This window comes from Octodon degus, unplaced genomic scaffold (assembly GCF_000260255.1).
Source record: "Octodon degus isolate 3935 unplaced genomic scaffold, OctDeg1.0 scaffold00245, whole genome shotgun sequence".
Classification (NCBI taxonomy): Eukaryota; Metazoa; Chordata; class Mammalia; order Rodentia; family Octodontidae; genus Octodon; species Octodon degus.
This window is the reverse complement of record NW_004524821.1, coordinates 711,669-729,733: the sequence shown is the minus strand read 5'-3', so window position 1 is coordinate 729,733 and position 18,065 is coordinate 711,669. Positions and strand designations below refer to the sequence as shown.

The window sequence follows — 18,065 nt, the reverse complement described above, 5'->3', positions numbered from 1 at the left end:
AAAAAAAAAAAAAAAAAGAACTTGAAGTTTGATGGAACAGATTAGAAGATTCAGAAACAACTCCAGACATATTCAGCCACTTTATCTTTGACAAAGTTATCAAACACATCCACTGGAGAAAGATAGCCTCTTTCATAAATGGTGCTGATGATATACATCTACTTTCTCTTAATTCAATGAGAAGAAAGATTTGTACTAATAGTGTTTAGACAAGATATCATGTCTGCATCTTGTACTATGAATAACTACTATGAAGACAACAATATGCAATATATTAATTATTGTAACTGTCCAACCAACCTGTTTTGAAACTGTCTCATTGCTACTTCTTTCTCAATAATATTAATATAAAAATGGTGCTGGTAAAACTGGATCTGAACCTGATGAAGATTAAAATTGGACCCACATCTTGAACTAAATATTAAAACAGAAACATTAAATCTGCTAGAAGGTAAAACTCTTGAAATCATTGATGTAGGCAAAGATTTTATGAACAAAACCCAAATTGCACAGGCACTATCACAAAGAATCAACAATTTGAGTTTCATCTTATGAAAAAGATTTTGCACAGCAAAAGAAAACATCAACAGAGTAAAGAGAAAACCCACAATGTGGAAAAAATGCTTGACAGCTGTTCCTCAAACAAAAGGTTACTATTTAGAACATATAAAGAACTCAAAATAAATCAGACCTCATAAATTTAAAGATCCGATCCAAAAATGGGCATCTGAGATGAATACATACTTCTCAGATGAAGAAATACAACAAAAAACAAATATATGAGAAAATTTTCAACATCACTGATCATTCAAGATATGCTAATTAAAACAATACTAAAATTCTTTCACTCCAGAAAGAGTGGCTACTATCAAGAAATCAACCACTAACAAATCTGCAAGGAAAAAGAAACCCTTCTCCACTGCTGGTGGAAGTGTAGACTGTGGTACAGCCACTGTGGACATCACTGTGGAGATTCCTCAAAGAACTTGGAATGCTGGTCCCATTTGACCCAGATATTCCCCTCTGGGTATCTTCCCAGAAGAATTCAAAACATTGTACCACAGCAATATATGGGCACCCATGTTTATAGCAGCAGTTTGCAATAGCTAGATATTGGAAACAACCCAAATACTCACCAACTGAGGAATGGATAAAAAAAGATGTGGTCTTTTAATACCATGGAGTACTACTCAACTATAAAGAATGATAAACTTGAGACTTTTATAGATAAATGGATGCAACTCAAGACCATACTCATAAATAAAATAAACCAGACACACGTGTAAATGTTGTACTGTCGTCCTACTGTGAGGAGCTGAAAGAGTAAATAAGATTAAAAATGTACAATAGATATTGTAAAATGGAAAGAAACTTCAAAAGGATGGAAGAATAGAGAAAAGAATATATATATATGTTATATATATATATATATATATATATTCTTACAATAGTTATACTACTAATTTCTCTTAGTTCATTGAAAAGAAGTGTTAGTGCAAATATTGCTTAGAGAATTAAATGCTGATATCCTGAATTCTGAGTAACTAATTTAATTTTTCTTTCTTTTTTTTGTATTTAGTACAGGGTCTACAGGGTCTCAGTAGGTAGATTGAACTAGTAGTGATCCGCCTGTGTTCAGCCTCCCAAGAGCTGGGATTACAGGCACACATCACCATGCCCAGTCACAATCTCCGTCTTAGAGTGCCCCAGGGGCAGGCCTGGCATGGCATGCCTGGGATTGAACCTTGACCACTGCATCTGCCTGAGCAGGCACCTTAATCTGTAATTTAATTTTTTAATGTATTTATTTGGTACAGGGTCTCACTACGTAGCTTGGATTTGTAGTGATCCCCTGTCTTAGCCTCCCCAGAACTGGGATTACAGGTGTGTGCCACCATGCCTGGTTTCGGTGGTCAGCTCAGTGTGCCAGGGGTTCTGGGCCTGGCATGGCATGTAGCAGTGGGGATTGAACCCAGGTCCTTGTGCTTGCCAGGCCAGTGCTTAGCCTACTGAGCTATCACTCCATCCCCTGGGTAATTAATTTAAAGATAATATTCAATGTATTAACCATTGTTGCCCTCCTATTATCTTGTTTTGAAATATGGTGGTTTTTAAATAAGCCTAGATCTGACTGACTCCAAAGCTCATTTCTTTCAGCATCTTTCTAAGAAATGGGCCTAAAATATGAATTAACAATAACACATGCATGAGTGCCTCACACATAGAACAGGCTGCTGACTAAATGAGGTGGTGCTGAATGAAGACAGTATATTTAGTATACGGAAACAGCTTTAACTTTTTACATATAAAGATAGAATCTTATAATTATCATTCTCCACATTCTTTGATCCCTTGACAGCACCTTGCACCAATAACTTTCTCTTGAAAAGCTGTTCTCTTCTGTCGCACACTTCAATAGGCCCCATTAGCCTGACACTACGATGGTGTGACAGAGCCAAAGAAGCACTCTACAGATGCTAAAGATTAAGTTATTTTGGTAGGAGAAAAATAGGAAGAAAAGTAGGGTATGCCTCAGGCTATGGAACCTTGGGCAAGGCACTTTTTCTCCCTAAGCCTAATTTCTTGCTTGCTTGCTTGCTTGCTTGCTTGCTTGCTTGCTTCTTCTGCTTTTCTTTTGTTCAGTACTGAAAGTTGAACCCAGTTCTTTTTTTATTTTTTGAGATTGTCTCGTTAAGTTGCTAAGTCTCCCAGGATGGGGTCAGACTTGCACTGTTCTTGCCTTGGCCTGACACAGTACTGGGGTATAGGCACGCAGCACCATGCCTGGCGGATATGCTTCTTGAAAATGGTCTGAGACTAGTTATAAGACGCCAGACCTCAATGTTAAGGCTCAGATCCCATATTCCCCAGCTCACCTTAGTGTACAATGTATCTGCCAAGTCCAGTTTTTTAAGGTTATAGAAGATATTAGCCAGGTGGAAGTAGCCCCCAGAGGTCCTGATGTCCTCTGTCCCAAATGCACAACTGGCAAAATAAATCTATTGCAAGAGAAAGGAGAGTGCTTGAGTTCCCTTTGAAAATCATGCATACCCAAAATACATACATAGAAAGAAAATTTTACAACAGCCCAATGTAAAAATGGGCTAAGATCCAAACAGACACTTTTCAAAAAACAGTACATGAGTAATAAACATGAAAAATTACTTAACATTAATAGAGAAATGTTATTAAAGAAATGTAAAATAAAGTCATAATGAGATACCACTTCATACCCAAAAGAATAGTTATAGCATAGAACAAAAGACAGAAAATAAGAAGTACTGGTGAGGATGAAGAATGTAAAATTCCTCTCCTCCTCTATGGAGACAGTTTGGCAGCTCTTCAAAATATTCCACACAGGGTTCCTATGTGACCCAGCAATTCCTCTTCTGGTACCTACTGAAGAAGAAATAAGACTGTGCGTCCACACTAAGGCATGTACACACATTTCTTGCAGTATTATTCATAAGGGCCAAAAAGCAGAAACAACTAAAACGCCTATCACCTGATAAATGGATAACCAATAAGTGTCTATCCAGAATATAGAGTATTATTTAGCAATAAAAGGAATGAATTATTGATACATGCCACTGGTGGTCCAAGGTGAAAGGAATCAGCTGTCAATTCTATATATGATTCCACTCATATACAGTGTCTAAAAAGATAAATCTATAGAGACAAAAATGATTAGCTGGGACTAGGGTGGAATATGAAATGACTGCAAATGGCCATGAGGGCTCTCTCTGGGGTGATAGAAATGTCCCAAAACTTGATTGTCCCATGACTGCACAGCTCTGGACATGTGCTAAAATTAATTATACATTTAAAATGAATTTTATAGGCTATATCAATAAAGTTTTGTGAGAAAAGAAAAATAAGCTAGACTGAGGAATCTGCCTTGGTCTAATTCTTAACTGTGTGGTCCAGGTCAAGACAACATGTACCTCTGCTTAACTTGTTGGAGGATATGGTTTGGAAAATAAAGAAGAAACACCAGTGAGGGGTGGTGCTCTGGGACCAGGAAGAAGCAGATGGTATCCTCAAAAGTATTACTGGTTAAAGAACCAGCAAGGGCTAGTAAAACACTAGGGTCAAGAAACTATTACTACCCGTAGCATCAGAAGACAAGGTGAGAGAGCAGGGTTGACTGGTACTAGCCAGCGCTAACAATGCCCCTTTCCAGGAGCCATGGCCAACCTCTCTCTCCCCATCCTTCAACTTCCTTCCTCCACCTTTCTCTCTCCAAACTCTAACCAAAGCCAGTCAGCAAAGGAGGTCATGAAGTTCAGCCTCCCAGGTGAGAGGGTAAGAAAGAGAAGGGATTTGGGGTTTTGGGGAAGGGGAGTAATTATCTTGAGAATGACTTTATGGGCAACTCTCAATCCAGTGGCAGCCAAGCAGGGGGAGTGCTGTCCATGGAGAGGCCGGTGGAGAGGCAACAGAGACAGATAACATCTGTGGAGATTGCAATCCGACCCAGCCTAACCAGATTTCTCTCTGGAAATATTTTTCAATACTGAAAACCTAAAGACAAACTCATAATTTTGAAAGAACAACTCAGTTATTATTCCCATCATATTGTCTAACATTTGTATAGAGTTTTAGAGTTTGTAAGTGCTTTCTTAAAGATCTAGGTCATTTAAATTTAATAAACACACTCTGCAGTAGGTATTTAATGTTACTTTTAAAAGTACCCAAAGTAGTGTACATATACTGTTCTATCATTAATCTCTGCAATGACTCAGTGTGTCTGAGAGGTGATTTTTGGGGGGTTTTGTTGTTGTTGTTGTTGTTGTTTGTTTGTTTGTTTCATAATTTCCATCTCTGAAAGAGGTTAAGGGACCAGGGAGATGGCTCAGTAGAATAAGCACTTGCCTGGCAAGTGTAAAGGCCTGAGTTCAATCCTTGGTTCCACCAAAAAAGAAAAGAAAAAAGAGGTTAAATAATTTGCTCCAAACTATGTAGATGGTAAGAAAACAAAGATGAAGCTAAAACCAAAGCCCTTCCTCTAACCAGTATGAAATTGTCTCTCCTCATTATTCTCAGAGCCAATGAGGCCTGGCCAAGGTCGCACAGACAGGCAATGGAAAGGTCTGAGCCAGGACATAAGACTTGTGTTCCTCAATGAAACGGTCAGTTGCAAACAGGAAATTTCAGGGAAATGTTCATTTAAAAAACAAAACAACTAAGCTTGTGGGTGTTTTACAGCTTGGCCTGCTTACATCATTGGCCAGATGATAACGGGCTTCCTCATAGTTTTCCTTAGCTATGTAAAGAAGCCCAAGATTCCGGTGCAGTAAGGAGTAGGTGGCGTTGCTACAGTCAGTTGACTTGAGGACCGTCCACTGGGCTTGGGAAAGATACTCCTCAGCTTGGACAATCCGGCCTAGACCTGCCCAAAATCAATAAAGAAAGTTATAATTCATAAGTTTGCAATGATCTCATGATGAAATAGGAGTCATCATTCAATTATTTATTCATTGAATAAAATATTAACACACAAAAACTTGTACATGACTGTTCATAGGAGCCTATTCATAATATATATATATATATATTTTTTTTTTAACATCTTTTATGTAGCAGGCCTGGCATAGAGTGATAAGGAGTCAAAGATGAATCAAAGCCATTACCCTAGAAAAACTCACAGATGGGTTGGGGTACGCATGTGAAATATGAAAATGTATATATTTGTTATGGAGTATAAAGAGGATAGCAACGTGAGGTTTGAAAGTGGCAGTACATAGGAAATGTTCAATTCTATGAAAGGGGTATAGAGACAATGGAGTGGGAAGAGGCATGGGCAGCTGAATCTTCACTTGGTTGTGAAGAAGAACCTAGCTTTTCAGTTAGATAATAGGAGAGTGAGATCCCTAGCAGAGGTAACTGGTCATGCGATATCACAGAGATACAAAGCAGTGAGCTGTGGTGGAAGACGACAGGTCTGTGAGGATGGAGAGAGCATGAAGGACAGAATGGCAGCAAACAAGACTAAAGAGAGAGATGGGGAGATCATGCCAGAGAACTCGGGGCATGTAGACATAATGAGTGGACTTTCAGAAGGGGGAAGCAAAGTGGATTCAGATTTAGAGATCATCTGGAACAAATGTGGAGGACAGACCAGAAGAAAGAAGGGTAGAAGAGTTGCTAGAAGACTTGAAATAATTCAGCCACACACTGAAGAAAACCTGCACCAAGGCAGTGAATGGACACTGTGTGGATTCGAGACTTTGAGGGGCTAGAATGGGCAGCACACGGGCACTAAGAGATAGAAGGCAAGAGGAAAGAAGGCTACTTTTATTTCTAATATTAATACAAATTTGACACTTGCAACTTTCTGTTTAGCTGTAAAAATATGTAATAGCTGCCTGTTTATCTATTTGCCTCCCAGGGAAGCTATCAGAACAGAATAAAAAATAATCTGCAGAGCAGGAGGCGTGCTCCACCTGTCAAGCATTTTGTGTGAAGAAAAGGTGCAGCAAAGATGGCATCAATCATGGGTCAGACCTCCATCCATCTGCCTTCTGCTCCTTTGTCTTTTTTCATAGACCTAGTTCTTGTGCACTGTAGTTTGGATCTGGGATGACCCCCCGCCAAATGCTCAGTCCCCAACTTGGTGCTATTGGGAAGTGGTGAGAATTTAAAGAGGTGGGGGCTTATGGGAGGCATTCAGTGATCAGAGTTGTCTGCTCAGAAAAGATAACAGGACCCCAGCAGCTTCCTCTTGCTCTTTCATGCCCTGGCCATGAAATAAAAGGTTTTTCTGCACTACCTTCTTCTACATTGTCACCCCCTTCCACCACCACCAGAGGCCTACAAGTGACGGGTAGACTTGATCACAGACTACCACAACAGTAAGCCAAAAGAACCTCATCAGTCAAGTGTCACAGGCATCTGTTATTGTGATGGAAGGTGGGCTATCATACTATGGAACCACTGTTTTTGTCTACTTATAATTTTATATCACTGAATTAGAGGAGGAGAGATAAAGAGGAGGACAAGCAAGTAAACTTGCTCAACTAAAGGTCAAAATGCAAATGAAATTGGGACAGTGCTAGGCCAGAGCAAGAAGCCTTAGTCTGTGAGCTCGCCTCATATGAACCCAGAAAGTTACACCTTCCCTACAGGCTTTGTCTATAAAACAAGAAACTTAAGGTCCTCCAAAAGTTGAAGAAGGAAATGATTCTTAGCTAAGATTAAATGGGAAAAATGGTAGAAGACATTAAGAAATACTGCAGATTTCATTTTCACTATCAAGTTCTCATTCTAGGAGTAAGTGCCAAGGGAGATGAGAAGTACCTGGCTGTCATGGTTTGGGATTTTTGCAAGGGGAACAATACAATACAGGACACATTTTATAAGATTATTTTATAATGAGTCACCCAAAGAATCATATACAAGAGTGCAGAAAGTCTGTCCACACTCTATTCACTATTTTTTTTGTTTTGTTTTGTTTTCTTAGAGCTGAGGATTGAACTCAGGCCCTTGTGCTTGCCAGGCAAGCACTTATTCAACTGAGCTATTTCCCCAGCCCCCCGTCTGTCCACAATCTAAAGACCAAAGAGTCCAACTAAGGGTCTGGATCCCACAGTGAGTTCAGCAGAAAATCTAGAGCCCATACCAATGACTCTCACAAGTCCAAATGGAGGCCTACAGCCCATGACAATGTCTCATGCTGACCTGCTTCACAGATCTGCAATGGAAAGGCGCGAAGGTCAGTGGTGGATGCTAGAAAGCCCATGCCAGCAGGATGAAGGATCTGTGCTAGCAGGCTGAACTGGAGCCAGGAAACAACATGCAAGGTAAGCACCAGAGCTCCCTGCAAGAAGTACCACAGCCACCTGCAGCAACAGTGAGTTCCTGAGCTCCTCCAGTGATGAGGAAAGCTGAGTTCCATCAGGAAAGCCAATGTGACGAGCCTCTCCATGAGGCTGAGCAGTGCACCATCTTCCCTTCTTGAACTAGGAAACGATGCTCAAAAGGAGGACCAGAGCTCCCCCAAAGTGAACTATAGCCATTCTTAGTGACAACAAGGTCCTGAGCTCCTCCTCCTCCAAGTTCATCAGGAAGGCCAGCATGATAAGGTCAGTCCCTCAGCAAAACAGCCCAAGAGAGCCAGCAGCTTCCAACAGCTCCAACAGCTTCTCCAAACAGTACCCCTAATAGCCTCTCCACAGCTTCTCCAGTTCTGCCTCTCATGCTGCTTGCAATAATCCTCAGGTGGGCCTTCCATGCTCAGCACTGTGCTAGCTCAATTCAGCTGGGTGTAACAAGTTGACTATAACCTAGCTATTCACTACCCTGACTCTCCCTTTTTTCTTTTTCTGTGATGACCAGGTAGGGGTGTGGTTTGGTCAAAAGCTATCATGTCCCTCCCCTTCATTTCACTTTCTCATTGAAGAAGGACTGAGACAACTTACCTCTGTCCTCTCTTCACTTCTCAGGTTACTTCCTGCTGTTCTCTGGCTACCAGACAGGAGGTGTAGGAAGGTGTCAGCTGTGGTGTGCCTCCCTCCCTCTTGCCATTCAAGATGCTGTTGGGTCTTTGAAGAAGTGGTGGGTAAACCACCCTTAACATGACAGTGATCAGGGAAGTATCTGAGCTTATTATTAACATCCCTGACTTCCCCTAATAGACCCAAAGCTATGATTAGCACAACCAGCCCTCCAGAAGATTCCTCAGTTTGAGCCCCACCATTTTTGACCAAGGCATAGCCACTGTCAAACAGTAGACATCTTCCTATTCCCCCCTAAACATCACTATGATGTCTGTGGCTGTCCTGGGTACCTCCTACTGCTTTGAAGGATGTCTTCTTTGTCTGCAACAGGCTCAAATTTAAACTAAGCAAAATTGAGTTTGGACCTATCAGTAGGCTTAGATGAGAAGCCTTAAGTTTAGACCAGTTTGGACCTATCAGCAGGCTCAAGTTTGGACCAATCAGAAGCTTGAAGTATTCCCTCACACTTCTGGGCTTGGTTTAGGAGTGCTGTCTCTGGTATGCTGAACCCCTGTGCTGCCACATAGGTCTTGTTCAAATAGAGCCTCATGCAAGTGGTCCTGTAAATCTACTCAAGATTCCTCTCTCTCTCTCTCTCTCTCTCTCTCTCTCTCTCTCTCTCTCTCTCTCACCAGGGATCAAACTCAGGACCTTGCACTTGCCAGGCAGGACTTATGCCACTGAGCTACATCCCCAGCCCTATAATTTACTGCTTAGCGTGGCCTTGGGAGCTCCTACAAATCTACCATTTTTGACCAAGGCATGGAATTCTTGTCCATGTGGACAAAGCGGCCACTTTAAAATAAAACACTGTAAATCCTGGAGCTTGCAGAGCTGCAGGTACTGGCATCAAATGAAGATCAATAACAGAACAGAAAAACCAATTTGCAGAGTCAATTGAGTGTCTGACACAAACTGGCATCAGTGGGTAGCAGCCAGCAGTGCAGAGATCAGCAACTGGCAGTGCGGACCAACAATGTACCTGAGCCAGTGGCATCAGGGCCCAGAGCTGAAATGAGAAGGGTGGCATGCTGCTGGAACCCAAAGCCCAGAGCCACTAGCAGAGTTTCACTTTGCTGCGTCATGATTTCTATCTGAATGGAGCAAAAGAACCATCAAGGGTTTGGCAACAACAACAACAAAAAAAAAGCCTTAAAGCCAGGCTGCATCAACATCTAAATTGGCATATAGGGAATAGGGCAGAGCAAGGTAAGAGAATAGGCTGAGGAGAGCTCACTAGTGCTAGTCAGAAATAAGATTGTGCCCATGGAGTGGGTAGTTCAAGCATCCCTCTTCCATAGAGTGCCGGCCTGGAGGGCAGAGAGAATAAGTGGATGTAGTGGAGACTGAGTTGCTGAAGGAAGTGATGCTCTCCTGAAGGGCAAATATATATATATATATATATATATATATATTGAGAGAGAGAGAGAGAGAGAGAGAGAGAGAGAGAGAGAGAGAGAGACTAAAAGCCACTTAAGGCCAATGGCAGTGGTTTGGAAGATGAGACAACAGATTTATAGTAGGTTAGTGGCAGGTCTGAGAGACAACATAGGGCAAGACTTTTCAGGACTTAGTGCTGAAAGCCAAGGAACATCAAATGCAGTAGAAACAAATGAACTGAAACCTGCTGTAAGATGATCAGGGGAAGGAAAAAAACAGCATTTACTGGGAGCCTGCTATTTGCCCCACTCTGCAAATTCATCCATGCTTGTGATTCAAGTGAGCCAATATCCCTATAAATAATTATCAGAAGGATAATTCACAGACATTTCACTCACTCAACCGTATAAGTTATTGAGTGTCCGTCCCTGCAGCGGATGCTTGGTGCACACTGACACACAATCTCTGATCACAAACAGAGTGGTAGATTCACAATCAACAAGTAAACACGAAGTGCTATGGAGGAAGTGAACAGAATAGTGCCAAAAGAAGTAGCAGGGAGAGACCTGTTCTGGACATCAAGGAACCAACTTCTGAAAAGGTGATATTCAAGCACATGCCCCAGATTTGATTCAAAGCTGGCCCTGTGTGCTGCAGAAAGACTTCCAGCTTTGAGGTCAAAAATAGCTTGTGACTGGGCTCACACAACTAGCACAGGAAGAATGGAGATAGCAGTGGATGATGAACAGCCTGGCTTCTCCTTGAGGTACTACTGAAAATGCCATTTCTATTTGATTAAAATTCCAAAGATTTACAAGAGGAGAAGGAGAAGGAGGAAAGACTACCTATCTGTTAGTTTTCCTCTCCAGTCTGGAGGAATCTCTAAGATAGGAAAAAAGTATTTGCACAGGAATGTGTTTTATTTAGGCTCTGAAACACATTGGCAAAGTTTTAAATCAATGACTTGGTCTTGTAGTAAAACTTTTCATTTCAATGTAACTCCCACTTTCAAAGCACTTTTATGTTATTATGTATGAAGTTATTTAACCCTCAAAGCAATCCTATGAATAGGATTCCGATTCAACAAATGTTTATATAATGCTACCTGGGGGGATCAGGTACTGAGAGTATTTTTTGAGTAACTTCTCTGCTGGGTATGAAGACACTGTGATGAGAAGCTCAGGCACAGAGCCAGGCCTCCCTGAGCTACAGGATGGTGGAGGACAGAGTCATTACTTACACAATCTCCTCAATGAATATGTAACTATTAATGGGGTGAGTGCTCAGAAAACAGGAAGCAAGTCTAGGAATGAAAGTATTTAAAAAGACATCTGGCCTGATCTGTGGGGTCAGGGAAGGCTTTTGGACAAGAGGATAATAACCTTGTAAGACCTGAGCTCAGGACCACTAAGAGTTCATTAAGTGGGAAGAAGTGGAGGGGCTAGTTGGAGAAGAGCCTTCCAGAACAAAGAACATCACCATGCCTCTGAGAAAAGGTGAGGGGGGAAGGGAGAAAGAGACAGAGAGAGAGAGACAGAGAGAGAGAGAGAGAGAGAGAGAGAGAGAGAGAGAACATGAGAGACATAAAATGATAGAATTTAGGTAAAAAGTAAGAGGATTTGCTTGAGGCTAGAACAAGCAGGACCTGATAGGCTGGTTTAGAAATTTGGTTGCTACTTGGGAATAGAGGTGGGGTGGGGGGTGATCTGACCCCATTTTTGTGTAGAAGCCAGGTCGGAGAAAGGCCAGAGAAGACATGGAAGACAGTGAGTGAGCAGTAGTCTAGATGGGAGGTGGTAGGACTTAGGCCAAGTTGACTTTCCAAAATCCCATAATCAGTCAGTGTCAGAGGCATAAAGAACCTGGCTATATTTCCTTGTGTAGTGCTTTCCCCACAAGTCTGAAGGAAAGACTACCCAGAATGGATTGTCAGACCTCAGTGAGGTGAGAGAGCATTTCTATAGCAATCAGCCTAGTGTGGAGAGTCAGAGCCCAATCATGAGGCATAGGTACGCACAGAAGAGGCAGCATAGAGGGGGGAGTCAGCTTACCATTTACAATGGTGAAAGGAGAGGGAGGACATCTAGACACAAACCATATACAGTAACAGTGAATGAAGCCTAGTGTACAGTGCTTGGCTTCCAAATTTCATTTTCCACATAAAGAAACCAGGATTCTGTGGAGATATGTTCCAGAAAACAGGAAAGTGATCAAAGAACAACAGGGATATGTCAAGGAAAAGCAGAAGGCAGCCTGAGTACGAGCTACTACTGGCCATTCAGGGACAGTGTGAATATCAATAGTAAAAGATTATAATTCACTGAACAAAATAGGAACCCAAGTCTATATAAATAAATCAGTGACATTGGAAGCTTGATAAGGAAAGGGCTATTTCTACTGTTCAAAGTACAAACACTGGGGGCCGGGGAGATGGCTCAGTAGAATAAGCATTTCCCTGGCAAGCACGAGGGCCTGAGTTCAAGCCCCAGTTCCGCCAAAAAAAAAAAAAAAAAACACTGAAATTTAAATTACTAATTGCAAAGGGGAGAGAGCAATACAATAGAGAAAAAGCCTGGCAAACATCATCTTAATAAAGTAATTAAAATGAATATTGGGAATACTTGTTCTACTTTATGGAATGAAGTGTTATCTGATCCTAGAATTGCAAAGGAAGCTTGCTGAGATCTCAAAATGAAATTATTGGAATTTGTCCTCAGTCGTGTGATTAGAAATGTTTATGAAGAGTGGAATGATCACAGAACAATTTGATATAAATTAGCCTAAAACTTTGCAGCTTAGTGTTCTGGTTATCTATTTCTATTCAAAATTAAATACTTTAAAACAACCATTAAAATTTTTTTTTTTATTGTAGCAGTTCCCTTTATCTGTGTAGGATATATTCCAGACCTCCAGTGAATCTCTGAAACCTCTGACAGTAGCAAATTTTATCTGTACTATATTTCATTATATATACATACTTATAATAAAGTTCAATTTATAAAATAAGTGCAGTAAGAAATTAACAATAATAAATAGTAAAATAGAACAATTATAACTATATACTATAATGAAAATTATGTAAAACTTATAAAGTTTTATTTGTAGAATTTTTCATCTAATGTTTTCCAGGCTCTGTTCACTGGCAGTAGAAATAAAATAAAATCAACATCATCTGTAATGGAAAAATTGAAAACACTTGCCAACTGAGAGGCTAGGATGAGAAGAAAAGAGTCCTGCCTCTGTGATCTTCTGCCAAAATTTCCTACCCTAAGTCCAGGGATGAGGAAATAGTGGACAAACCCAAACTGAGACATGCCTTCTAAAATAATCGGCAGTGATCTTTAAAAGTGACAAGGTCATAAAAGACAAGAAATGACTGGTCAATTATTCCAGAATGAAGCTAAAGATATACAACAACACAATTAAAACTAATTCTGAACCTGAACATTCTGAACATTTTCTGATTCTGTAAATTTTTGTGCTATAAAGATGTTAATTGTTTGCTTAGGCAGAGCAGCGGCTGGGGGTTGTGCCTGCCCCGTGGCAACTGAGACTGGGCGTGTTGGTGCGTGGTCCTGTAATCCCAGCTCTTTGGGAGGTGAACACAGGTGGAGCACCGTGAGTCTGCTCTAATTAGTGAGACCTTGTAGACCCCTACTGAAAAACGAAAAAAAAAAAAAAAAAAAGATGTTAACTGGGAAAACTGGAGAAATCTGAGTGGGATCTTTTCAGAAAGCAGTAGATGAAGTTATATTATGGCTATGAGAAAACAACTTCTATACACTGCAGAATTCTTTTTTTTCTCTCTTTTCTTTTCTTTTCTTTTCTTTTCTTTTCTTTTCATTTTTTTCTTGTATTTTAGTAAGGGTCTAAAGGGTGTCACTACGTAGATCAGACTCAGTTTCCTGAGCACTAGGATTACAGGAGCGCACCACCATGCCCAGTCTCAATCACCTTCTTAGCGCGGCCTGGGAGCGGGGCGGGCACCGCACACCAGAGACGGAACCCTGAAGAATTCTAAAGATGACATCACATAACCAACTTACCCCGAGATGACTTGGGGTGGGGGAGGGGTGTATACTGTATTTCCAATAGTCTTACTTAAAAACTTCTTTTTGCAGTGCTTGGAATTGAATCTAGGACCTTATATGTGCTAGGCAAAGGCTCTATCACTGAATTATATCCCTCGCACTTTAAAAAAATTAAATGATGGTTATTAAGATGCACAAATTAGTATTTCAGTGCCTAAAACACTGTTGATGTTCAAGAATACTAAATTCTATCAAAATTCCACTTCTCTTGTAGTAGCCACAACATGAGCATCTACTAAGCCTGTGCTCCCCACTGCCAATATTGCCCCTCCCATCTATCTTGGTGGGTTAATTTATCTCCAAGCCACGTCACCCTGACCCCATCTGTCCTACAGAGAGAAGAAACAAATCAGATACTCAGAATCAGAGATACGAAATAAGGCCCAAGAGAGATACCCAGAGCACCCGCCTTGACTTCTTACAGTATTCCAACCCTACTGCCTTATGAAGCTTCAGCTCCCTTACTATATTCCAGCAACCTAATAAATTTCCTTCTTTTACACAGATCAGCTTGAGTATATTTCTGTCAGTCATAATCAGAAATGTTACATCTCCTTTGCCACCTTGTGCCAAACTTCACAACAACTCTGCTCTTACATAAAAGGTACCTTTGTGCCCCAAAGAGCAGGTACTTTGGTTGTTGGTAAGGCTCAAGACAGCACTCTTAAGAGCTCTGGGGTATCTAAAGTCAGTTCTACTCACCAAGGCTGGCCTCAGCCAACAGCAGGTAAGCGGGAACAAGCTCTACTGAGCTCAGCCCGTGCATGGCCATGCGGAAGCGAAGGGAATGCAAAGCTGCTGGCACCGCATCTTCATGTTTTCCTTCAAAAAGATATTTCTGGGCAACTGTGTAGCAGAATTCAATCAAGTGCTTCTGGAATAGAGAGAAATAGAGTTAAGGCCAACATCCTTATCCAGAGATAAGCCAATCTAACTATTTGAGGGCTCACAGTGAGTTTGCAAAAAAAGATGACATAAAAAGGGTAGCTCTGGAGGCTGAGTTCTTCAATATCCAGGAACATGCGTCTTTCCATCTTAGTTTGGTCCTTGGCATGAACTTAGTTCTTGAACTAAGTCCTCAAACTATATAAAAGCATGATACAAATCTGTTAGATGAACAAATATATTTTAATTATAGTTCTAATAAAATTAATGTTTAGCAAAGTTATAGATATCTCAGAATGTTCTAAAATTTTCTGTTTGAGCTGATTTTGAGAGAAACATTTCATTTTTCCTTCTGGAATTATCCTCCTTAGCTAATATCAGAACTAACTTTATATTGTTCTAAGGCTGCTATCAAAGTATCATAAAACCAAAACTGATTAAACCCAGTGTTTAGACTTTAGGGCTCATAAAACGCTGATTTTATGTTAAATAAGATGCTATCTATAGCAGAATAATGGGAATTACTTTTGTGAAATCTCCTCTACTTATGTACTAATTGTATCTTCCTAGGATGTGACCCAGCTCTTAGCACACTTGACACAAGTAGACACTACAGGCTAAACTGTGCTCTCCCTCATACTGATGAGCTGAAGCTCTAACTCTCAGTCCTTCAGGACTGGCTGTATTTGGAGACAGTGCCTTTAAAGAGGTGATACAGTCACAATGAATCCACAAGGTGGGCCCTAACCTAAGCTGGCCATCGTCTTTATAAGAGGAAGATGGACACACACAGAGACACTAAGGGATACATGCTCACAGAAAACCACAGAAGGACACAGCAAGGAGAAGCCAGCTACACGTCAGGAGGAGAGGCCTCAGAAGGAACCACACCAGGCAACACCTTGATCATAGACTTCTATCCTCCAGAACCATTAGAAAATAAATTTCTATGGCTTGAGCCACCCAGTCTATGGTATCTTGTCGTAGGAGTTCTAGCAGACTAAAAGAATGAGTATTCAGTATAGGTAGAAACAACTGACTGAATGAGATTGAAGACAAAAAGACACAAAGCAAAGCCTCTGCCCTCATTAAGGTTACAATTTAGTGACCACAACACAGTTCAGCCCTTATCTGGGATAGTTTCACTGCACCCATGAGCTAACCCCACTCCAGTCCCTGTAGGTCCTACCTGCCGCTGCTGCAGCTGCTGCAAGCCATGCTGCCATTCTTCCTCTGAATTATAGAAGGGCATGGAAGTGCGCAGTGGGATCAGGAGCTGACATATCTTCTCATGGATGCTGCGCCAATCAGCTTTTTGATGCACCACGCTACTGACAAGATAGACAGGCTTCGTTATCTTCATCTTTCATCCTCCCACTGGCCTAGCCCACACACCAGAAACGTAAGCCCAGTATAAGGCAGGCAGGAGCTCAGAGCCATCTCCCTTCTCTTACACGCGGGTATCTGATGCTGGGTTGGGGCTGGGGAGAGGTGATGGGAGGAGCGCTTTTCTACAGCCAGATGTTCATGTTTCACAGTCATACTGGATGCTGTAGCTATCCTGCTTTTAACTTTAACTCTACATTGTTCTAAGGTCACTTTCAAAGTATCTAAATATCAAAGTTGGTAAGTTTGAGGGTCTTCTTGGGGAACAGCAAATAATTAACTTTTTTTCTTACTTAACCTAAGTCAATTTAAGTTTATTACCATAAACACATCAACTTGTTTTAATAATTAACATTTGATGAAGCTCCAGGAAAGACCTTGCAAACATATATGCCTGTAACTTCGCCACCAAGAGCACCATCCGCATGGCTTCTCTCCTCAGAAGGACATATTCCAGGCGCACCAAGTACATGCGGAATGAGCCCCCAGCCCCAGAGGTGCAGCTGGTTGTCTTGCATGCAACTCTTTGGGTCTTTTTCTTTTCTTTTTTTTTTTTTTACCGGGGATTGAACTCAGGACCTTGTGCTTGCCAGGGATCTTTGGATCTTTTAAAACAAAATAAAACCTGTTATTCCCTTTTAAAAAGGAAGGAGGCATAGGTGTGCCAAGATGAAGGAATTATCCTGAGCCAGTATACCACAGTCACTGTTTCATAGCCCTCTAAATAGAACCTTGACAATTTAGTCAAGCTTTTCTGACACTTAAACACACACACACACACACACACACACACACACACACACACATAGTATTTTTAAATCTTTAGTTGGACAGTATAGAAATAGAACATTTACATCACTGTAAAAAAATCTGTTGGGCAGCAATACTATACAGCTATATGCCTTACTATAGAGAACCTTGTAGAGCTTTCAGTGATATAGACAGCCTGCTATGGCACATGTGTCAGAGGTTCGCCAACACTGCTGTAGAGCATCTCACCCCATCTGTTAAATAATTGCCTACATGAATGACACCCTAGTCTATTACACAATTCTGGCCCTTCCTCCAATTATGGTTTTTATATCTTAATGCACAATATACTTCAAATACTATAAAGTTCACAACTTTATAGTATATGATTTATTGCTTTTAATATGTTCATAAGATTGCATAACATCACCCTATCTAACTGGAGGACTTCTTCCTCCTCAAAAATCAAAACAAAGCCTGGCAAGATAGCTTAGTGGATTAAGTGCCTGCTTGGCAAGCACAGGGACCAGGGTTTGATCCCCAGCACAGACCATGCCAGCCCCACCTCTGGGCACACTGAGCAGGCCACCGAGACAGGGCACGGAGGCACACACCTATAATCCTAGTGCTGTGGAAGCTGAAAACAGGAGTATCAATATGAGTCCGACCAGGGTAGCAATATCCTGTACCAAATACATCTTTAAAAATCAAAACAAAACAAAAACCCTCTGTACTTCTTAATATTTATCCCAGCTCTTCTACATCAATGCACAGCAACCTACTTTACGTCTCTCTCAATTTGCCTATTCTGGACATTTCACATAGATGGAAACAGACAATATTTAGCCTGTAGTATCTGGTTTCTTCTTAGGAGAAATGTTAATTCAGATCTCCCCCTTTAAAAACTAGGGGATTTTTTTTTTTTTTTTTTTTTTTTTTTTTTTGTATCAGGGATTGAACTCAGGACCTTGCGCTTGCCATCAGGTGCTGTGCCTATTCTACTGAGATATCTCCCCAGCCCCTTTTTTTCTTTCTACTGTTGATTTTTAGGAGTTTTTTATAGATTGGAGGTACC

The 18,065-nt window shown here is 41.0% G+C and overlaps 1 protein-coding gene across 5 annotated transcripts in view; it reads right to left on the bottom strand.

Annotated features, from left to right (window-relative positions):
• Zmynd12 (zinc finger MYND-type containing 12) overlaps nt 1–18,065 on the bottom strand; it is a 56,552-nt gene that overhangs the window by 14,492 nt on the left and 23,995 nt on the right. For 2 of the 5 annotated variants that reach the window (XM_004645943.2, XM_023706216.1), the window contains exons 2-5: nt 16,044–16,185; nt 14,672–14,843; nt 5,223–5,392; nt 2,877–2,999 (exon numbers count right to left, since the gene is read on the bottom strand). In XM_004645943.2, the coding sequence (XP_004646000.1) occupies nt 2,877–2,999; nt 5,223–5,392; nt 14,672–14,843; nt 16,044–16,185 (607 nt within the window). The remainder of the gene's footprint in view (nt 1–2,876; nt 3,000–5,222; nt 5,393–14,671; nt 14,844–16,043; nt 16,186–18,065) is intronic. The other 3 variants (XM_023706214.1, XM_023706213.1, XM_023706215.1) reach the window with 3 other exon arrangements.